Here is a 23,860-nt window from a genome sequence, read left to right as displayed (position 1 = left end):
CTAGCAGACAAGCTCCTCCCTTCCTCCTGCATGCCTTGCCCACCAAACCTAACAATCCACTTCTGTTTCACTTAAGATTTTAACCTGTCCCCAAATGCAGCCCCAAACTGCACTGAGCTCTCCAGGTGAACGCAGAGCACATGGTGATGCTTTATAACATCTGAAATGTAATCATGCTAGTTTTCTAATGTCCATTTTCCTTATTACAAATGTTTGCAGCTTCTTCTTTATTTAGTAAACACTGCTTAAGTTTCTCTAGACTGGCGGTGGGGAATGTGCTGTCCTCCAAATGTTGCTGGATTCCAACTCCCGTGAGCCCCAGCTAGCTTTGCTCATGGAGGGGGGGGATTGTGGTCCTTTGGCACCTGGAGGGCCACACGCCCCCCACTTCTGCCCTGGAGGGGAAGGATTGCCTATTAAATATGGAAATTCAGAAATGCATGCCACTGAATTAGGAGCAAGAGGAAGAAAAGGAAGCAGGCAGCTAATCTGCTCTTGAAGCTGCTCTCCACCACTATTACAAAATCTGTGTCACTCACTTAGCACTCAATTTCAATTAGATGTAATCAGGGCACCTCTCTATGCATTTGATTTTCTGTAATGGAGTGATTAGGAGGATCCAGACTAAACACCAGCAGTGCAACAGTGTCCTCTGAAGCTGTGCTTTTCAGGGTGGGTAGCATGTGCTGTAGACATCAGGCGGTTTTTGCAAGACATTCTCTCAAGTTTGCAGTCGTATGGGCACTTACTTGCACGTAAATGCCACTCAAACTCAGCTGGCGCTTCCGAGTAAGTGTGCATAGGATGCAGAAGATCACCCTCTTCTTGAATTGCTTGATCCTGCTCCTAGGTTTATTGCCAAGGTAGGGACCCCCTTTTTTCAGCCCAAGGGCTCTCCCATGAAACCTTCTGAGGGCCACATTCCAGTGGTGGGCAGGACCAGAAGCCAAAGTGGGTGGAACAACAAATATGAATTTTATTTTTGCACAGCAGGTTAGTTGCTGCAGCCACACATGCGCCTGTCTGTCCTCCAGCCGGGCAATCAAGGAGCGTTATCAGAGTTCAAGGACACATCTTAGCCCTGCAAAAACTATCAAGGAGGGTGGGAAGCAGGGCCAAAGAGGGGGGTGACCTGGGGGGAATAGGTGTGGCTAGGAAGAGTCTCAAGGGTCAGAGAGAAAGGCCAGGGAGGGCTGCACCCTGACCTGAAGTTCTCAACCCTTGGTTTAAAGTCTGAAACTTATTTTTGTAGCCTGAGCTGGGATTTTTTATTTTAATGACATTTGCACCGATTCTATTGTAACCATCTATTCTTCAATGATACGTAATTTTACCTTTGTGTAATCCATTTTGAGCTGGTTCTGCTTAAAAAAGGGGGGGTTAAGCAAGACAGAACGTTTTTAGCTGATAAAATAATTATGCACTCTGCTTTTTTCAGATGTACCTCCATGAGGGGACTGTCGCGGTGGGTGGGACTTTGGCATACGTGTCTCAGCAGGCATGGATATTTCACGGGAGCGTCAGAGACAACGTTCTTTTTGGAGAAGCATACGATGAGCAGAAGTAAATATTAAATTAGACAAGAGGATAATGAGGTTGTCACCGTGTGTGTGTGTGCGTGTGCACCTGCCTCAGGAACATTGCAGGTTCCTTCCTGAACATTAGCTTTCTCTGGTCATTTTATGTGAAGTGTGCAGGCAGGTTTCTACCCAACACATTACTAAGGAGCAATACAGGTTAAATAACTATAAGGCGGCAATCTTATGGTGCGTCGCAGCTCATTCTAGGCGGCCACATGTTTATTTTGGGATCTTCTTCTCCCAAGGAAACCCCTTAGAGAGGTCAACCTGACTTTGTCAGCCAGGGGGTCACAATTTTTTTTGCAGCCCATGGACTCATTTGGAATTTTGAGGAAGTGGCTGCCCCATGTGTGGCATGGCATAAAATGGCTTCCCCGTCTAAAAGAGCGAAAGGAGAGGCAGAGCCACAGAATGAGGTGGATACACCAGCCATCAAAATGTGGTAAAGGCACCTACCTCAGCTACTGTTGCCATCATCCATGGAGAGAAAGTCTTTGCACCTTTTGGACATTTTGTGGACATTTTGTGACTGGTGGTCAGGGATTGACCTCAGAAGCAGGGATTGACCTCAGAAGGATTGACCTCAGAGGCTTTTAAACTCAGGGGGAGAATTCCACCTCACACATCAGTGGATCTTGGGGAAGTGTGGGGTTTGTGTGTTCATACCAGAGAAAGACTGCTTCTATAGCTCTTAGTCTGGTTTGTCTTCTCAGCTGGGTGCTTCTCATTCCAGCGATCCGACATAGCGGTCCTCATGTTTCAATTATCACCCCCCCCCCGTTTGTATTGTCGTGTGGCGTGTGTCAGATTCCAACTGCCATGGGTTGTGCTTTGAAAGTGTAGAATAAGAGGGAAATAATAATAATAACAATTTGTAACTCTGAATGTGTTAAGTCTGCCACTGGCTCACCAACAGAGGCATCGCTCAAAAATCAAAAACAGCAGCTAATGAGACATGGCATTGCTAATTAGTGTCATTTCAGTCTATGCATATTGCTTTTTAATTTGGGGAGATTAATTAAAGCCAGCTTTATAAATGGAGCAAACTGCCTTGTGGTGAGTGACACCCATCCATCTAGCCCAGGGGGAGGCAACTTCTCTTCCTCACCCCACTATCGATGGCCACATTTCACCCAGCATTGTCTTATCAGGAGTTCCAGGCACCCAGAGCACCTTCAGCACCTTGGAGAGCTCCTAGGTTTCTGCTGAGCTAGCTTTGCAAGTTGTTGTCTCAGCAAGTGCCCTTATATAGGCTGGCTGGACCATAAAGCAGCAAGTGTTGCTTACTGCTGCGATTCTAACCCCACTGACCTCAGAGCATGTCCCATTGAATCCAGCATACTTCTGAGTAGACATGGTTAGGATAGCCTTAATCTATTTCATGCGATGAAACCCAGAGCAGAATAGCAGCGAGGGAGACAGACTTCAAACCAAGCTAAAAGCTAGACAATTTATAGTTCATCTAAAGTTGAAGAGATGGGTCAAGGTCTGGTTCCACAATTGGGGTGCTACCCTGACCATTTGGGCCTCTGCAAGGGGCAGGGTGCTTGGCAGGACTTCTGATGCTGTGGGAAACAGGTGAGCAGAGCAAATGGGAGGTTGTGGTCCTTCAACTATCCTGATCCCATACTACTTAGAGCAGTGCAGGTAAAAACCAGAGGAAGAGCCATAGCTCAGTGGTAAGGCATCTGCCTTGCATACAGAAGGTCCCAGGTTCAAGGCCTGGCATCTCCAGGTAAGCTTGGGAATGTCTCCTGTCTGAAATCCTGGAGAGCCCCTACCACTCCATATAGACATGATGGAGCTAAATTGACCTAAGGTGACTCCCAACATTATGTTAGTTCCACTTTCAATTTTGCCTGGGAGCGAACTGAAAGCCAGCGTGCTATTAGTGATTTTTATGTATTAGTATATACTTAATTCATATCTACAAAACTAGCACAGGGTCTCTCGCTTGGAAAGAAATAGTGATTTGCAAGAGTCTGAATGCTCCGGTTTTTTTTAAAGGTACAATTATGCCATTGAAGTCTGCAGCCTGAAGTCAGATATGGACCTTCTTCCATACAGAGATATGACTGAAGTAAGTGTCTCAATACAAGTTGCATTTAACTTGGCCATTCAGCGCATGCTATCGAGCCCCATTTTCTGACAAATGCCCTCCTGTAAGGGCTTTAATTCATAGTGAAACAGCTTTCCTATTCTTACCCTATCCATCAAGGCATTGTCAAATTAATCTTGCCAAGTCCCTTTTGATTTCACGGGCTGGGGCTGGGGGATGGGGAGGTGCATGAAAGCACACAAGGGCAACAATCAATCTAGCCTCAGTGTACACTTCTTGACATGTACAATAAATTGCTATGTGGATTAGGCGTCCCTTATGGGGACTGCCAGGGTGGCAACCGTGGCACACATCTGCCTGCAGAGGCATTCTCTAGTCCACTCCTGCTGTTGAATGAAGCATTTTGTTGTAGCCAGTAGAATAGGTTGTTCTCTGTGTGTGTTTTCCCACAACAGTTTCTCTGGTTTGCAAATTGGCCCGTAGGTCCAAAATGGTCAGTGACCACTTGTGACATGTTACTCAGCCTGTGTGACATGACCATCAGGACATAAGAATATAAGAAGATTCCCTACTGGATCAGGCCAATGGCCCGTCTAGTCCAGCATCCTGTTTTCACAGTGGCCAGCCGGATGCATGTGGGAAACCCGCAAGCAGGAGCTGAGCGCAAGAGCACTTTCCCCTCCTGTGGTTTCCAGCAACTAGTATGCAGAAGCATTACTGCATCCAGTTGTGGAAGCAGAGCATAGCCACTGATAGCCTTGTTCTCCATGAATTAGTTTAGTCCTCTTTTTAGAGTCATCCAGTTTGGTACCAATCTCTGCCTCCTGTGTGAGCAAGTTCCATAGTTTAACTATTTTCAGGTAGGTAGCCGTGTTGGTCTGACAAAGTCGTTTTTTTTAAAAAAAAACAAAACAATGTCCAGTAGCACCTTAGAGACCAGCTAAGTTTGTTCTGGGTATAAGCTTTCGTGTGCATGCACACTTCTTCAGTTTAACTATGTGTTGCATGAAGGAAAACTTCCTTTTATTTGTCTTGAATCTTCCAGCATTCATCTTCTTTCCTTAGGCCCTTCTAGTGTTATGGGGGAGGGGAACCAACCACTTCTCTACTCACTTTCTCCATGCCATACTTAATTTTATTAAAAAATTTCATGACTCCACTTACCTTATCTGCAACTAAAAAAAACAACAAACCCAATACTACAACCTGTCCTAAGACTTGTTAGCTAGCAACCCAGGGTGTGGGTGGGTCCCTTTCTTCCCACTTTTCAAGGCAGCCTTATGATTGAAGATGAGACTCTAATTTGTCTTGGGGCCAAGACACCCTTTGCATGTTTTGTCTCAGACAGTTTAATGGGAGCAGAATAGGGAAGCTCTGTCTGGATCTGTTTTATTTTTTAAGCAATTCACCTAATTTTCAAAAGAGCCACAAAAGCAGCAAATGAAAATCCCAGGGGGGTCTTCCTGTTTCATTTCCATCTGGGTTGCTCTGTATTTCCCTGTGACTGATTAAAATGAAAGCAGGTCCATATTTAGGGAAGGGGGTAGGGGGTTGGGAGGATAGAAACACTACAATAATGGATTTTGGCACTGTGTCCCCCACAGGCCACCTTGTCAGTGTAAATTTATATTAAGGGCGCTCTCTACCTGGGATTATTATTATGTGTAATCTAGCTCGGAACTCAATTGCATTTGAGCTATTTCTGTACTGCCGTGGCAGATATTTGAAAAAGACACCAGGTGCCTCATTGGAGCGTGTGTCTGCAGATCTGTCCAAGTGTCTGCCATGGGACATATCCCCAGAAGAATAATCTGGAGAAGCACACATGCAAACTCCCTTTATAGACATCCCCCTATAAATAGATCTCCTCTTCCATCTGAGCTGCTATTGACTGCAGAAATGTAGAGGTATAAGAATGTGTATTTATATAGTTGCACACCACCCCATTCTCCAAGCCGTGAAAGTCTCCAGGGGTTCCCGTGCTTATCCAGGGTTCAGTTTCCTTGGAATGAAGGTCAGTTGAGACTGGGTGGTGTTAAGACACACATCTATGCAACCTCTGCATAGGATGAAGGGGCTCACAGCAATAATACCCCACCAGACCTTGCTTCTCCTTTAGTCGCAGGTTTCTTCCAGCACAGAGCAAACATGTCTCTGTGTCTCCAGCTTCCAGCCTGCGTCCAGCTCAGCTCACACAGACCACTCTAGCTGCTGTTTTCCCACCCAGCAGCTGCGAGGGCTAGGAGAGAGGAAGGCACATCCATTTGTTCTATAGCACAGAGCAACGTATTTGGTTATGCTGATTGTGGTGCTTAACTAGTCGGCTAAAGCCACTACCTAGGCAAAATGGACTGGTTTGGCAAGCTTGCTCTTGCGTTAGCGGGCAGAATGGCTTTAATGTTGCGCAACAGAGGAATCCATTGCAGCAGTTGCTCTCGTGGAAGCACGTTGCACAACACCCTGTGCATTCCATTGTGCAACAAAGTAACCAACTTGCTTATGCATTCCCTTCTGCAACAGAGTTCCGTGGGTGCAAAACAGTTTCTAGCGGAATAAGGATGCTGCTAAGGGACTTTAACTTAGCACTACGTTGGATACATAGGAGCCAACTCCTAGGGGCTGAGGTCCCTTCAGCCCCCTCTCAATAAAATATTTGAGGGAGCCAGCCCCCCCTCCAGATAATGGGCATTGTCATCAAATGGTGTTTTTATGTGTCACATCTTGTGATTGATTATGCCTGGGGGGGGGCTTACCTGCCCCTCCATATTTTACTCAAGTTGGCACCCCTGATTGCATACAACACATTGTATATATATTGAATATGGCAATTCTTCCCTTTTAAAGATAGGGGAAAGGGGGCTGAACCTTTCCGGAGGCCAGAAGCAGAGAATCAGCTTAGCTCGTGCTGTGTACGCCAACAGGGACATTTACTTATTGGATGATCCCTTGTCAGCGGTTGATGCACATGTTGGCAAGTATATTTTTGAAGCATGTATCAAAGAAGCGCTCCGAGGGAAGACTATCCTCCTCGTTACTCACCAGCTGCAGGTAATGGAAATGGAAGGGAATGGGTTTCAATAGCTTAGCATATGAATTTGTTTTTAAGTCTTACATAGGACAGACCCAGCGGCTGGAAGCTGCCTTATAAGAGGTAGGCCATTGGTCCATCTAGCTCAGTCGTTTCCACACTGACTGCCAACATCTCTCTGGGGTTTCAGGCAAGGTTGTCTCCCAGCCCTACCTAGAGACGCCGGGGATCGAACCTGGGACCTTCTGCATGCAAGGCAGATGCTCTGTTTCGTTGTTTCATTGTTACTCTCCTGCTGCCAGCTTGATAAAAATGAAATAACAACAATACACCAGCAGGGGGCACAAGAGCCACAGCTCAAAGCTTAAGGGGTTCAGCTTTTAAAAAAATAAATAAAATAAAATTCAGAAGAGAAGGAAAGGTATTTCTTCTCAGCGATGCTGGAAATTTGCTGTTGCTCGACATAGATGGAGCCATTCTGCGCACAAAATATGTGTGCAGTTCAACCTAAACACACCCTTAGACTTCCCCCCTTCAGTAATATTTAGTTCATCTTCTTCAGACAGGTGTGGGAACACGGCCGGCCCTAACATTAGGAAGAGTGAGGAAGACACCACAGGTAGCACATGCTGAGGAGCGAAAGTGCTGAAGGGACAGTGCTGTGTGCTACATGTGTCCAGTCTCTGGTTGGACCACAACTTGCATTTATTCCAGATCATTGGCTGAGCATACTGGGGATGATGGGAGTTGTAGCCCAACAGCTTCTGGGGCCTCAAAATTGAGGAGTGTTGCCCTAAACTAGCCTCAGGTGCAAGTAGACAATATTGCCTCATCATCTGCATTGTTGATAGTAAGGCCCCCATCTGCACTGTACATTTAAAGCAGTATCATAGCATTTTAAAGAATAATGGCTGCTGAATTTTCATGATTTGGATAGTGCAAACGGGTGCAGGAATGTGGAGAAATGAATTGAATACTGGAAAAACGAGAAATGGAGGGAAACCAAAACTGACAGGTTCATTCATCCCTAGGCAGAACCCAGCTACAGCCTGCTGTCTCCTTGCAGTTTGCACCAAACTCAAAGTACTTTTCTACCTTTATCGTTCCTGAAGCATTGCAGTCTTTACACGCCTCTAACAACTTTGGGAGGGAGGGAGAATCAGGACGCGCTCTCCTCCTTGCTTTGCCTGGTGCGCAGAATGTAGCATTTTTTCTATAAACTATAATTATTATCCTCAACAAGGGTGCACGGCGGCAGAACATTTGATGTTTTCCGAACTACAAACTGAAACTTGTCTTTATTCTGAAAATGCATTTTGCAGTGCGTTTTCCCTTCAGCTCATTTCCCGCTTAACCAATTTTCTTTCTCTCTCCCCCCCTCCACTCCCCATTGCCTTTAAACACACACACACACACTCCAGTACTTAGAATTTTGTGATGAAATCATATTGCTCGAAGGCGGAGGAATATGCGAGAGTGGTACCCACGCAGCGCTGATGGCTGCGAAGGGGCGTTACGCTCATCTCATTGAAAACCTTCACTTGGAGGAAACGCCGGTGGGTTCCAGTCCTCAACGCTGACATACCAGGACAAACAACAAGAGGAAGCGGTTGTGTGCCAGATTTTTACAGGGGCCATCTTGCTGATGTCTGTCAGTAACCAGAGGCTGGGTTTGCTGGGCCTTTAAAGGACTCAGGAAGGGAGGACAGGGCTGCCCAGAGAAACTAACCATGATGGCTATGCTCTGCTTCTGTGGTCAGAGACAGCAGGCCTTCTGAATACCTGTTGCTGGAAACCACAGAAAGCTGGGGTCCTGCTCATAGGCTTCCCATTGGGGCATGCGAATGGCTGCTGTGAGAACAGAACACTGGGCTTTCTCCTGATCCAGCTGGCTCTTTGTATGTTGTTATGACTCTTCTTCCTTATATACTTAACAGGTAAAATAAGAGTGGGGGGCCTTTGTTCAGCCTGGGGGCCACATTCCCATGGGGGAATCTTCCAAGGGCCAATGCTAGTGGTGGACGAGGTCTGGTGGGGGGGAAACACAGAGCAATGGATGTGACTTACTTTTTGTATCGTTACATTTCAAAGGTCTCCCTCTTTCTTACACACCCACACCCACACACACACACACACACCTCTATCTTCCATGCAGGGAAGCAAGAGGCACGATTATAGTTCAAGAACACATTTCTAGCCAGGAACAATGATATAGATTTGAGATGCAAAGCAGGGCAAGTGAAGGGGGTGGCCTGGGGGGAGTCTGAAGCACCAGATAGAGTCACCTGTTGGGAGACGGGAAGGTTTGGTACCTGGGCCTGAGTTTTCCCCATCCCTGATAGAGCCATCATTTATTATTTCAAATGCCTAATCGGGCCTTCCTCAGGGGAGGGCAGCTCGTCATAATAAAACAACAACACAAAAACAGTTTAATGCACCATAATGCCCTGCAGACAACAAAATGAGTCATATAAGAACTCCAGGAGAGCCTAAACAATATAATAATAATAATAATAATAATAATAATAATAATAATAATAATAGCATGTTTCCTGAATGCATGTGTGTGGACTGTCTGATTTCCCTGGGGAGGGAGTTAACAACCATGTCCCGTAGCCATTGATAGTCTTCTCCTCCATGGACTTGTCTAATCTCCTTTAAAAGTCACCCACACTGTTGGCCATCACTGCCTACTGTGGGAGCGAGTTCCATAGTTAAACTTCTGTGTGCTTCCCTTTGCCTGTCTTGAATCTTCCAACATTCAGCTTCATTCAGACACGGTGGATGTATGTGTGGAGGAGGATCAGGAGGACGTCCCCGAAATCTCTTACATAGGAACCGAAAATCCCGGTGAGATCATTTAGTATCGTAATCTTCTTTTCGAAATGGCTTTGACTGCTCGCCTGACAGTTCTCTCGCATCCCTCCCAGCTTTTCACATTTCTGACGAGCCGAGCCAGGAATCCAGGAGTGACCACAAAATGAGAAGAGACACAGGTACTTTGTGCAATCTCTTGCTAATTGGTTTAAATCGATTAGAAATTTAAATGGGTATCGCGGTAATGCTTGGGATGGGGGCTTGAGCTGGGGTGGTGGTGGTTCCTATGCACCCAAAAGCTTTCAAGGGGTCTGGAATTGCCAGGGTTCGGTTTACATGGATGGCTACATGTGTGCTGTACACGCGAAGGCCACATCACTACAGAATCTGGCCCTGTGCGTGGCATGTAGGAAGCTGCATTATACTGACCTTTTTTCCATGCCACAGATTTCAGAAAGGAGCATGTACCTGCTTTGCTTTGCCCTGGACTTTTAAGTTCAGTGCAAGATCCTTCTCTTCCTGCTCCTCCTCATTATTGTTACAGAATCACACAAAATCACAGAGTTGGAAGGAACCACGAGGGTCATCTAGTCCAACCCCCCACAATGCAGGAATTTTTTTGCCCAGCGTGGGACTTGAACCCATAACCCTGTGATTAAGAGTCTCATGCTCTACCAACTGAGCTATCCCAGGTTAATTTGATTTGTTTCCTGCCCTTCACCATAACATTCCAGAGCAGGCAGCAGCCATCTGAAATTCAGGGCTGAAAACAGTTTAAAACCAATTGCAGTCTCGGGAATAGGGTGGGTCCACACACACACACACACACACACACACACACACTACTGCTGTCAAAGGTCGGGGTGAAGAGTTGTGCCTTTAGCATATAACTGCAACTGTATAATGAAGGTTCCAGGTGCACCTCTGTGGACACGGAATTTCACAACCGAGGACTTGCCACAGAGAATGCCCTTTCCCAGGTTGCCTGTCCCCTGAGGGCAGTGGAGACAGCTCCCTCTGCTGATGTTAACACCCAAGAGGGTATGCAGAGAATGGGGTGGTCTATCTGATGTTTGAAACCTTAATCGTTTAGGGATGGGAGTTAAGCAAAGTTCTGGCCTAGCGTGTTGCCCGAACTAAGGGTTGTGGTGATGGCTTCTCTTCCTTAACTGCAAGCTTCTAGATTCGGGTAGGTAGCTGTGTTGGTCTGACGCAGTCGAACTATATAAAAAAATAAGAAAATTGTCCAGTAGCACCTTAGAGACCAAGTAAGTTTGTTCTTGGTACAATGGTACCTCAGGTTAAGTACGTAATTCGTTCCGGAGGTCCGTTCTTAACCTGAAACTGTTCTTAACCTGAAGCACCACTTTAGCTAATGGGGCCTCCTGCTGCCGTCATGTTGCCGGAGCACGATTTCTGTTCTCATCCTGAAGCAAAGTTCTTAACCTGAAGCACTATTTCTGGGTTAACGGAGTCTGTAACCTGAAGCCTATGTAACCTGAAGCGTATGTAACCTGAGGTACCACTGTATAAGCTTTCGTGTGCATGCACACTTCTTCAGGTATGTGCTACTGGACAATTGTTTTTATTTTATATATATATATTTTAACTACAAGCTGTAAGCCTACAGCAAACCTTGGGCTACACAGGCAAATGATCTGGCTTGGTGTAAGGCAAGTCCTTCTGTTGAATGTTCAGCCTGTGTCCTTGATTCTCCACCCTCCTACTTTTACTGCATGGAGAGACTGGAAAATATGGCTCATCTCTTATACTCAATGTATTTCCTCCCCTAAAACATTCTCAGACAAAAAGTGTGCTGAAGATGCTTTTCGAGCTGAACAAAAGTTATGGGAACACTGTAAAAACTTCAGAATGAAAAAAATTAATTGACAGCGATATCCCTGTTTCACATGAACAGCTTCGTAACAAAACCATGCTGGAGTGAAAAAGAGAAACTGGTCCCTTTGCTGAATGTTTTCCCTTTTCCTTTTTTGGGGAAAAAAGCTGGGTAAAAAATAAGGGTATCTTGGAGCAAAAAAACACCATAGTGGTTGTCACCCATGGAGGCCATGAGTGTAAAAAAGGTCAACATGACAAACGATTGGGCAACATAAAAGGAAATCCTGTGTGAGGAAGATAACCAATTGAAACTTAAGAACTTTGACGAGATAAAAAATAAGGTGTCAAGCTGGCTAGAATACCACCAAGTATATGAGTTATTTAAACAAGAGAAAAAGAGGGGTTTCGGGAAGGAGTGTTCAAGATTTGAGCAAGATCTATTGTATAACAACCAGAAAACCCTATCTAAAATGTATAAAATCTTATTAGAGTGGTCGGTAAAGGATGAGGAGGTGAAGGCAATTATGGTGGAGTTGGCAGTGGACCTAGGACGCAATATACAGCTGTCAGAATGGGCAAAATTATGAAAGGAATACCTTAAGTTCATAGTCTGTTATACAATTAAGGAAAACTATATGAAGGTTTTCTATAGATGGCATCTAACATCAAGCAGACCTGCCTTTAATGAATTAAAAAGAATGTTTAAAATCTCTCTCACACACCCCCAAACCAGAAGCATTTCTATTAGGGATTGTGGGAAATGAGATTCCAAAAGCTTTAAAGAAAGTATTCATGTACGCCACCACCGCAGCAAGGGTTGTGATTGCACAGAACTGGAAAAGGGAATGTTTACCGACCAAAAAGGATTGGTTGACCAAATTAATGGAGTACGCGGAGATGGACATGTTGACTGGGCAGATAAGAGATCAAACAAAATGAAAATTTTAAAAAGATTGGAACATATTCAAATAATATTTGAAAGACTATTATGGGGCAATTGAAATTTTGGCTGGTTTAGAATTACTTCTGTAAGAAAAAAAATTACTAAAATACAGTGGAAAAACAGGAAAACAAACTCATAGACATGTTAAGAGAGGCATTCAAATAAATGAAACAGAGGACCCAAGCAAGAAGGGGAGGGAAGTCAAATATAAAAGGAATATGAATGAATTAAGCAATTACCGGTAAGTGCAATTTTTTTCTTTATTATTATTTAGAAATACATGCTTAGCCATAGGAGAACTGAGATGTTATAATGTGATTCTACAAATGTAAATTAAAAGAAACCAATAAAGATGATTTGCTAAAAATAAAAAGAGAAAAAGAAACTGGTCCTTTTGCTGAATGTTTTCATTTTTCCTTTTTTTTTGGGGGGGGGGGAGCTTTATATTTGATCAGAAAGGAGAACAAGCACATCAATAAGGTTTTGCATTCAAAGGCTGGGGAATATTGATCACTTTCCCGTCAAATCAATGCCCTTTTGCTTTTTAATTCCAGTCACGGATTCCAATTCATTCGACAGCCATTAGGAAAACAGAGGTAGCATTTACCATATGGTTTCATCTGGGGGAACCTGGCAGTGAGAGAGCATTTCGCTGAGGCTCCTGTGAAGCCTCAAATGTTTATTTTAGTTGATAGACTCGAGTGACGTCCAATTTTACTTAAAATGCATGAGATTTGTCAGTGCTGGATAACATTACAGCGTGAATAAATGCTCGATGGTTTCCGCTCCAGCTCCTGCAAATCAACTCGTTCAGAAAGAGGAGAAGCAAGAAGGCTCTGTTAGATGGAAAACCTACCACGCTTACATTAAGGCATCTGGAGGTATATCCTGCAACAAGCTTCTTTCCCCCCAAAGAAAACCCTTATTTTGTTATTGTAGATTTCTGCTAAAATGGAACCTCTTATAGTATGTAAATGGGGAACTACTCAGGAATCAACCCTGCCCAGAAAATCCACTCTTGATTTTATGTATATGTTGGGACTGGCACCCTAACTACTAAGCATTGAGGGCAATGTACTCAGAGGCTATTGAGAATATCTCCTGTACAAATTGGTACAGACTTCGATGTCCCCCTCCCCAAGAATCCTGGGAACTATAGCTGATAAGAGTGCAATACATGATCTGTTGATGATCCATAGCCACCCCTTCCTCTCCTAGAGAACTACAGTTCCCAAGGTTCCCTGGAATACAGAATTACCATGTGAAGACAATTAGGTTGGCAGACACATGGAGTAAACCCCCTCTTGATGGTTGCTGCACAGTTGTGAAATTCGGTGTGAAAGCTGGCAAGCCCTGTCCCCCCAGTATCATCAAATGAGCCTTAAAGATCCATTATTCTTTTTTCGCTATGGCTTTTAGTGACTAATTATAAACCGAGATTCAGAAGCGGTGCTGTGGTCTGGTTTTAGAATGTCTGAGTTTATGTTGTGTTTTTGTGTGTGAGTGTGTGCTGGCCTTTAAGTAGACATGGATGCTTTAAATGGTTTTACACATCTGGGGGACAGAGCTAGCATGAAACTAGTTCTGCCTGTCGTGGGCCCTGGCTCCACTTAACCCTGGGTCGCCCTGCCTTCCCCTCCACCAGTCTCAATGGGCACCAGCTCCTCCTGTCCCTTTTTTGAGGAAATGTGCAGCAAATTCCCATGCATTTTTCAAGTTTCACTGATGTTCGTGGGACTTTGTGCCTAAGTAAAATGCCTATCTGATTTCAGCCCTAAATGGGCACTCATTCCCTGTTTACTAACCTGGCCCGATGGTCCCTTCTTAGGATTCATCCTGTGGTTCTTCATTGTGCTTCTCTTTGTTCTGATGATCGGTTGTTCAGCCTTCAGCAACTGGTGGTTGAGTTACTGGTTAAGGCAGGGCTTACGGGTAAGCACACCTTTCAGCGTTATAATGTGTTTTATTTGTATACATTTATCTATTACATATAAACCCCACCTTTCCTTCAAAAAGCACAAGGTGGCAAAGACAGTTCTCCTCCTCCCTGTTTTGTCCTCACAAGAACTCTGTGAGGTTGGTTAGGCTAAGAGGTGGTGATAGGCCCCAAGTCATCCAGTCAGCTTCATGGCTTGCAGGGATTTGAACCCTTGTCTCCCACTTTAAATTATCTACAGTGTTACACCCAAAGCATAAACTGTGGTTCATCTTAGCTACAGTTTCTTGAAACAAGCCAGCTTCTTAAACTGTGGCTTGGAGTGGCTTTGTTTAAGCAAATCACAGCTATGATTCATCATGGCCTGCTGGGTTTGGACAACCTGTGGTTAATCTAAAATGAAAATGGAAGTTTTCAAAGTCCTCCCTGTGGCTATGCTGCAGAGGAAGTGGGTGAGCCCAAGTTTGTTCTTGTTGTGCTAAACTATTATATAGACATTATGTCTGAACTGGTCCGATCTCAAACTACGCATAGAAATAGGAATTTATATTTAATGGAAGTGCCGCCCAAGTTCACACAAAGAATACGAAGAGGGTTATATCGGTAAGCAGAGTTCCTACTCTGCCATATATTTTAAATGTTTACTGCAAAACAGTTGGGTTTTGTTCTGTTCGGCGAAATCACTAACTTTCCCGATGGAGTTTTATCTCATTATAAAGTCCAGATAATTGCCCCATGTTCTTGTGTCTCAATTTGTCATTATTTCAGAGAGAGAAAAGTAATCTGCTCTCAGTTATAGTTTTCTTTGAAAATCCATTCCTTAAAGGCAAACTACAGCTTCTACCAACTCATCTATGGAATGAGCATCGTTTCCATGATTATCCTGAGCTTCATCAAAGGCTTTGTTTTCACTAAGACAACATTGCGGGCGTCATCGAGACTACACGACACCATGTTTAACAAGGTATCGCAAATCTCCAGCTGGCAAACAGGATTGTTGCATATTTAACAAGCTGGCTTGATTTTTATCGTCCAATTATGTGCTGTCAGAAAGTCACGGGTCACTCTTTTTACCTAGAAATTATGAAAGGTGTGCTTTCAGAACAGCACCGCATTTTAGCATGCAACCCAAAAGCGGAGAAAAATAGACAAATAGGTGGCAAATGGCAGGCCTGGATTTTGGAAGTATTGAGGATGGAAGATAGAGACATCTGTGATAACTCCTTGGGATGATCACTGGGAAACCAAGAGGGAGAAGGAAGGCGGGTACCATAAATAGAGAGGTATTGGGCACATGTTTTAGCTAAACAGAATGGTGGCATCTAGGCGCTCTGTTGAGCTATCCATAGACCCATCAGTTACCTGACTATAATGTCCATTAATGCTGGGCCTGGGCAAACAACCAATAAAGCTACTTGAACAGAGGCAGTCCTTCTTCTGAATACCAGTTGGTGAAAACTGCAGGAGGGGAGAGTGCTCTTGTGCTCCCGTCCTGCTTGCAAGTTTCCAGAGAGCCAGTGTGGTGCAGTGGTTAAGAGTGGTAGATTCGTAATCTGGGGAACCGGGTTCGCGTCTCTGCTCCCCCACATGCAGCTGCTGGGTGACCTTGGGCTAGTCACACTTCTCTGAGGTCTCTCAGCCCCACTCACCTCACAGAGTGTTTGTTGTGGGGGAGGAAGGGGAAGGAGAATGTTATCCGCCTTGAGACTCCTTTGGGTAGTGATAAAGCGGGATATCAAATCCAAACTCTTCCAATAGGGCATCTAGTTGGCCACTATAAGAAATGGATGCTGGACTAGATGGGCCCTTGGTCTGATCAAACAGGCTCTTCTTCTGCTCCTACGTTCAGTGGAGAGAGTTGCCTGGGAGAGGAGAGACTTGGTGAGAGTTTCAGGGCCAGGTAGAGAATCTTAGAGGACCTCACCTGCCCCCTGGTTTCCCCTGCACCCTAGTGCAGTTTGCTGAAGCGCCTGGTCATGCTTGGACTGCACAAGCTCCCACCATGGGTTGCTCTGCCATTTTACATTTTAGTACAGCAGGGATTCCTCCCATTCTGAAACCATTCCCGTTCTGAACAGAATTGTTTTACATCCCCACTATTGCAATTGCAGTGCTGTGATTCTCGTGTGCACGCTTTGTTTTTTCTCCATAACAGTTGTGGGGGCGATGGTGAGAAATGAAACCACGATTGGTGCTTGTCCTTTCAAGTTTGATTTACAAACAAGACCCCACCACTACCACCACCCCAGCCACCAAACGAAAACAACAGCCCAATGCTGTATTCACACCACAGCTCACATTAAGCTGGCACAGATCTGTGATCCCAAACACCGAGTGCCACAAAAGACATGTCTGCCATCCCAATTTGTTGTTGTCATTTTACCGCACCCTCCCCTTTTATCCGCAGATCTTATGGAGCCCCATGAGTTTCTTTGATACGACTCCCACTGGCAGAGTAATGAACCGCTTCTCTAAAGATATGGACGAACTGGACGTGCGGCTTCCGTTTCATGCCGAAATGTTTCTGCAGCAGCTTTTCATGGTCCTCTCCATCATTGTCATCGTCGCCATTGTGTTTCCTTACCTCCTAATTGGAATCGCTGTCCTAATGATTCTTTTCATTCTACTCTTCCAGTAAGTTGGACGTCCCCCCCCCCCCGGTATGTGGTTGTTTTTCCTACCCCAGAATCTCTTTTGAAAATAACAACAACCCTGCAGTGTGTATTTGATCTGTGTGTTCATTCTGCCCCTTGCAAGTTAAGGGGACCCACTGGTCTCTAATTCTATCCTCCCCTCCTGTCAGTTTGTAGTCCCCCCAGAACACTTTCCAGCGCACAGTCTCTAAGGGACAGATTCCATTTTGGGCTGCTCTAATCCCCCAGATATCCCTTTTATCCCAACTACAGTGGTACCTTGGTTCTCAAACACCTTGGTTCTCAAATGCCAAAAACCCTGAAGTAAGTGTTCAGGTTTGTGAACTTTTCTTTGGTAGCTGAACGTCCGATGCAGCTGTTGGCTATTGTTTCTGGGGCACCTGCACCAATCAGAAGCTGTGCCTTGGTTTTCAAACATTTCGGAAGTCAAATGGACTTCTGGAAAGGATTAAGTCTGGCACTTTTGTTTTTTATTTTGCGTTTTTGTTTTTGAGGCTTTTTCAGTTAATTTGTTTTTGTGACTGTGTGGAACCCAGTTCAGCTACTGATTGGATGATTGTGTGACTGTGGAAATGGATAAAAGCCCCTCATCCAAACAATGGCTATCATCAGTGCAGGTAAGGAAAAAAATATATTATTTTTTATCATCTACAATACTGTCTTATTTATTTTACAGCACAGTGCATTGATTATTGCTTTCATTTTATGGATCAGTGGTCTCGTTAGGTAGCAAAACTGATGTTAAATTGCTGTTTAAGGGGTTGTTTTTAAAAGTCTGGAACAGATTAATTCATTTTGCATTACTTTCTATGGGAAAGCGTGCCTTGGTTTTGGAATGCTTTGGTTTTGGAATGGGCTTCCGTAACGGATTAAGTTTGAGAACCAAGATACCACTGTAATTGAACTTTTTCAGTGCTGAGGTCAGCAGTCAGCTCTCTTGCCATTCCTGCCACCCACAGTGAGGAATGACAGCCTGAGAGAGGCATCCTCTGAATTGTAGAAGTCCCTCCCCACAAAGGTGCCTCTAGGATCTCCATTCTGTAGCTTCCACTTTATTTGCTTAGCTTCTTGCAGTTCAGGTATGCTTCAAAGACCCACCTCAGTCTGCTTTCTGTAACCCATTGTGTGCTGCTTCCCTTTGGAATTAATTTCCCTTGTTTTCACAAATGCACAATGCTTTCCTAACCCGCCCAGAGACCTTATGTACAGGATAAATTCATTATCCTACAAATAATTATCTTACAGATAATTAAAATAGATCTGGCATAAGTCTACAATCCCATACCCACTTTCCTGGAGAAATCCCCATGGAACCCATGGCTCATCCACACTTTGGCTTGACCTGTATTTTGATTGTATTGTTTACTAATTCAATTCCCCTGGTTCCAAGAACTTCTCTCGTTGTTCCGCAGTGATGCCTTGCGAAAATCCCGGTGAACTGAATCTCAGTTAAGCAGAATCTCTCTTTCTGCATATCTGACAGGATCTGATTTAGTGGGTAAGATTGGATTTCCGCAAGGCTCCGATATGGAACAAGAAGAAAAGTTCTCAAACCCAGAGAAATCAGTTGGTACACAATATTTCAAAACACAGGGTCAAGCCCAAGTGTGGATGAGCCCTCTGTGGGACATACTTCTGAGACAGGACTGAGGTTGCACTGTAAGACTTCTCTTGGGGGTGGTGTGGTGGCCAACTGCTTCAAGTTTGCAAATCCAGAATACTCATTAGGAATATTCATTAGGAAGGGATTCCAAGTCCCCTTCCAAAGCCAGGATCTATCTAACTCTGTGCAATCTTACCTGCATTTTGCTGCAGGATTTTCCAGAGCACCATCCGAGAGCTCAAGCGATTTGAAAACATGAGCAAGTCTCCATGGCTTTCCATGATCATGTCCACTGTCCCAGGCCTTAGCACAATCCACGCATACAATAAGAAGGAGAACTACAGCATTCGGTAAGTTGCCTGGCCCCAAAGTCACATTCTTTCTGTCTCGGTCCCTCAGATGGGGCAGATCAAGCTGTGTCACTCTTCTTCTCTTGACCACCAATCCTGCATCTTTCCCACCTGCCGGGCCATAGATGAAGCTGCTCCATAAGCACTGGCGTCCTGTGGCTTTTCATTTGCGGGAAATGACAAGCTGTGGGGAAGCTTTCCAGATTACGTCACAAATTCTTAGCATTGTCTCGAAGAAAATTGTTACATGTACAGCCAAGTGATAACCTCATTTGCACCCTTTATAACCCTCCCCACCCACGCAAAGCATGAAGCTATTGTCAAGACCTGGTTTTTAAATCACAATTATTCAACCCGTCCATGAGTCTTATTCCAGTTCCCTTGTAACCTGGAGTCTACCAGCAGAAGGAGGGCACTTAACCATCCCAGTTTCCAAATGCTTTCTTCCCCGAGCTGGTGGAATTTACAAAATGGGTCCAAAGAGAAGAGAAGGTTCGGTGATTACCTGTTCAAGTGGGCTTGCAAAATCCTTACACCCAGAAGCTGGAGTGGATGGGTTTGGAGGGCTCTCAGTCAATGGCTATCAATGGCTACCATCCATGATGGCTATGTTCTACCTCCTGTGATAGAGGCGGTTTGCCTCTCCATATCTGTTTCTGGTAATAACAAATAGGCAGAGTGCTGTTGAGCTCAGGCCCACCCTGCAGGCTTTCCACAGGCATTCGTTTGGCCACTGTGATACAGGATGCTGGACCAGATTATTTATTGCAATCGTTAAGAGTAAATTTCTGTTTAATTATTATTTGCTGATATTTAATTTTATTGTGTGCTATTATGTTCTAATAGATTAATGAATATTACTTTATTTTATATAAGTTGTTTCTTTCAAAGTTATGTTTTTAATTGTGACATTTTTGTATTGGATCAAATGAAGGTGTGCAATCTTGATTTTTCTTCCGCTTGTAAACCACACTTTGTACGGTGATATAGAAAGGCGGCATACAAATTCAAAGTGAAATGAAACGAGATGGGGTAGGCTTTTCGGGGCTGATCTGCAGGGCTCATAGTATGTCCTTATGTCTGTTCCTGACCGCAAGATATTGTGGCCACAAACGTGGACAGATTCAGAGGGGGAATAAGACAAATTCATGGAAGATGAAGTTTTCAGTGGCTGCTATTCACAATGGTTGTACACTGCCCCCAGTATCAGACGCAATGTGCACCAGTTGCTGGGATCATGAGTGGAAGAGTACTGTTGTGTTCACGTCCTGATTAAGGGCTTCGCATAGGCATCTGGATGGCTTTTGTGAGAGCAGGACGTTGGACTAGATGGCTAGATGGGTATTTGGCCTGTCCGGCATGGCTCCTCCTATGTTTAAGCCAGGGGTTGAATTTGGTGTGCAAAACACAGTTTGCCCTTTGTGTGCGCTCTCTCTCTCTCTCTCTCTCTCTCTCTCTCTCTCTCTCTCTCTCTCTCTCTCACACACACACACACAGGGGGAAAGGATAAGAAAAAAACAATAGAAGTTAAGACCCTCAAGTGCTACTAATCCCAATGGCTGCATGCTATTGTGCTCATGTTCTGTATGAACTGACTAGAGAAAGCTTTTATTTCATAAAATTCATATGCTGCTCGATTATTGTTTTCTTAAGAACCTCAAAGCAGTTTACAAAAAAGCTAAAATAACAAAATCACCGAAAAGAAGAACCGACGACAACGATTTCAGGCTTCCGAAAAGCCAAAACAGCAGTAGACTAAAAACAGATCCAAACTCGGGCCAACTTGCTAAGTACTATCCTTGGTTTTGGTTCCAGTTTTAGAAAGCTGAACGACGAGAGCTCCAGCCACTTCATGCTGTTCAACTATGCGCTGCGGTGGTTTGCGTTGAGGACAGACATGCTCATGACCGTCATGACTTTGATCGTCGCCCTTTTTGTTGTCCTCAGCCCTTCTTCCATCAGCACTGCAGAAAAAGGCTTGGCCTTGTCTTACACTATCCAGGTAAGTGAATTGCCCGGATAACTCAAGCTTCATTCCAAAACACTCCAAATCAGACCTGAAGTGGCCCAATGCACCACTGGGGTTGGGTGGGAAGGATCTGTCTGTTTCAGTTTCTCCTTTTTCCAACCTTGAGTTCAGTTCTCCATGTTTCCCCATTAGTTTGCTTTTTTTTTAAAGTCCTCGTGAATATTCATCAACATTTTAATTCAAATTTCTCCTCTTAACATAAACATTTCTGTATGTGTTTTTCACCTAAGTACACAGTTTTCCAAACCAATTTCCCTCTACCATAGCATGTTTTATGTATTTTTCCACTAATTTATTTGTTTGTTTTATTATCATTGATTTAATTGGCTTCTAAACAACTGTCTTGAGCCAATTTGCCCACAAGATTATTTAAAAAGCATCTTAAAACATCAAATAAATTTAAAACAAGACCGAAACACTAACAAGTAGACACTCGTGGCAAAGACCCATTTATCTAGCTGGAAAAGCCTTTTGGAACAAAGTGTCACCAATTGTCTCCATAAAGTGCAGATAGTGTGTACATTTTGCACACTATGCCCTAGTGTATACGTTTCCCCACATGTTCCTTGGTTGGACAACTGTGCTAAAATTTTTGGAGAAGGGATAGCTATGTTTCAGTTTATGCATTGCTCTGGAAAGTGTGCATTAGAAAGCTTTGCCTTTAAATAAATGCAAACAGAGGCCCAAGTGGTAAACAACCATGAAAGAACCTGCCCTCCAACTGTACCGCTTTAATAGGCACAGAACATATTTTCTTGCTGTATTTGTAAGCCCAGCTGTTGGGTCCCCGATATGCAAAGTGCATCCTTCAAATACATCTGGTTGAGTTAGCTTTGCAATCTAACCCCTTCTTGCTAATGTCAAGCACGGATTGAAATGCTAAACACATTGTTTTGGGGGAGCTAGTTTGTTGCTCTTCCAAAATGTACAGATTTGTGGTATTCTTTTGCCATGGTTCATGGGGCAATTTGTGCCTCTGTGCATTTTCTGGAGTTTTCGGCAGCTGTTAAAAGTGTGAAAAGGAGGCATGTGTTAGCAAAAATACACAGGAGATCCACGCTGAAGGAGCTGCAGACAATTGGGGATCCTGCCACATGCCTGCTTACTGTTTGCCCTCCAGTGCTTTGAAATGTGTCGCCGTTTCACTTTCTATGGTGTCCACCCTGCCACATAAAATGGTGAAGTGGACCTGAGTCCATGCATGGGAAGATGCAAATCTGAAGATGGTGGAGATTGGACCATTGGGGCAAATGGGACACTGCCCCACCACTCTCCTCTTGGCTAGCCCCCTCATGCCTGCCTCCTTCTTCCAGCCACACCATGGCCACAGCTTCCTTCTCCTCAATCTCAGCATTGCCTTTGTAGAACTTGGAGGAGGACATGGATGAAACCAGAATTACAGGCAACTCCCAATTTACACAGAGGTTACGTTCCGAGGCTCCGCATGTTTACATGAGATCTCTTATATTTGAAACACCATTAGAAAAGCCTGCAAACGCCCTCTAAAACTCTGGAAACCCTTGGGAAAACCCTTGGGAAAATCAGCAGCATTTACCAGTTGTCAAACTGCCAAATTCCACCACAATGACTCCTTCTGAATTTCCTTGACCAAACTCCAACTCTCCACAGTCCTCAACAGTAAGTGCAAGAGCTCCTGGAATTGCACTTGCAAAGGCTTGTGGGATTTCTAGGGGCTGTTTTTGCTCGTTTTTTTGTCCTGTCTAGCTCTTTTAAGGCCGTTTCTGCCATTTGAAAAGCTTCCGGATTCAGCATGATAAGAAGAGAAGAAAAGTTCGGATTTGATATCCCGCTTTATCACTACCCTAAGGAGTCTCAAAGCGGCTAACATTCTTTCTTTTCCTCCCCCACAACAAACACTCTGTGAGGTGAGTGGGGCTGAGAGATTTCAGAGAAGTGTGACTGGCCCAAGGTCACCCAGCAGCTGCATGCAGAGGAACGGGGAATCGAACCCGGTTCACCAGATTATGAGTCGACCGCTCTTAACCACTACACCACACAAGTGGACGCATGTAAATTGGTTGTTGCCTATAGTAGGCTTTGCCTGTCATAGGCTTCTCTGGCTCCACCTACTGTTGGTCTCCCTTCCATTTCCCCTACCAGTCCCAAGAGGAATCAACCACCACTATCTGTAGATAAAAAATCTTCTTACTAAGGCACACCATTGGTTCATCTAGTCCAGTGTTGCTTTACTCTGACTGGCAGCAGTTCTTCAGAGACTCAAACAGAGGTCCTTTGCATCACCTGCCACCTGATCCTCTCTGAACCGGAGATGCCAGGATCTGAACCTGGGACCTTCTAAGTGCAAAGCATGTGTTCAGTCACCGAACTGCCGCCCTTCCTCACATGATGTCAGTGGTCCAAATTTGTGGCATCCATAGAAGCAGTCGCAACAGTTGAGTGACTGATGTGGTTATTCCTGGAGCAAGTGAGATTGGTGTCAGAAGTGATCGCCCGACCCAAGTGATTGATTCTTACGGAATCATCTGAGTAGTCTGGAAAACAGCCAAGGTGGGGATCCATCTTCCACAACCCTCCAGAAATTTGTGTGAACTGACCCTCAGAAATGGAGGGTCCTTGGAATGCCTGAAGTCAGTGACCTTCCATTTATTTTCTTTTTTTTCCAGGTGCTACAAAACCTTTCCTTGGGGCAAAGAAATGCAGTAGGATCTTTCTTTTGTGATTTTCATCTTACATGGAGATCGATATGTTATTTTCTTAAGTCATCTTAAGCATCCTTATCGCGAAACACTCATCATATGCTCCCCCACCCCTTTTCTCCATCCTTAACCTTTACACTCTCAGACTAGTGATGGAAATACATTTCCAGTTGTAATGGATCTCTCAGAGGCAACAAATGGTTGCCTGTATTTGTTGGCTTAACCTTTCCTCGTCCTGACTCAGAAACTCTGTTCCTGACATTTAAGCTTCTATACAGTGAATGCAAGGAGCCATCTGTTATTATCGCAGGATTAATGATGTGTTGCTCATGTCTGTGCTTTAT

General features: G+C 44.5%; 1 protein-coding gene across 4 annotated transcripts in view; it reads left to right on the top strand.

Moving 5' to 3' along the window:
• Nucleotides 1–23,860, top strand: part of LOC309377077 (ATP-binding cassette sub-family C member 12-like) — a 56,611-nt gene that overhangs the window by 15,203 nt on the left and 17,548 nt on the right. For all 4 annotated transcript variants that reach the window (XR_014171426.1, XR_014171427.1, XM_081923990.1 and 1 more), the window contains 12 exons: nucleotides 1,439–1,563; nucleotides 3,588–3,660; nucleotides 6,484–6,687; nucleotides 8,089–8,223; nucleotides 9,433–9,517; nucleotides 9,598–9,663; nucleotides 13,058–13,147; nucleotides 14,095–14,198; nucleotides 15,029–15,166; nucleotides 16,610–16,836; nucleotides 18,672–18,809; nucleotides 20,625–20,811. Coding sequence is in view for 2 of the 4 variants with exons in the window: in XM_081923990.1 (XP_081780116.1) it covers nucleotides 1,439–1,563; nucleotides 3,588–3,660; nucleotides 6,484–6,687; nucleotides 8,089–8,223; nucleotides 9,433–9,517; nucleotides 9,598–9,663; nucleotides 13,058–13,147; nucleotides 14,095–14,198; nucleotides 15,029–15,166; nucleotides 16,610–16,836; nucleotides 18,672–18,809; nucleotides 20,625–20,811 (1,572 nt within the window). In the remaining 2 variants the exon portion in view is untranslated. The remainder of the gene's footprint in view (nucleotides 1–1,438; nucleotides 1,564–3,587; nucleotides 3,661–6,483; nucleotides 6,688–8,088; nucleotides 8,224–9,432; nucleotides 9,518–9,597; nucleotides 9,664–13,057; nucleotides 13,148–14,094; nucleotides 14,199–15,028; nucleotides 15,167–16,609; nucleotides 16,837–18,671; nucleotides 18,810–20,624; nucleotides 20,812–23,860) is intronic.

Source organism: Podarcis melisellensis, assembly GCF_964234715.1.
Source record: "Podarcis melisellensis genome assembly, chromosome: 8".
Lineage (NCBI taxonomy): Eukaryota > Metazoa > Chordata > Lepidosauria > Squamata > Lacertidae > Podarcis > Podarcis melisellensis.
This window is presented reverse-complemented; position numbering and strand designations above follow the sequence as displayed.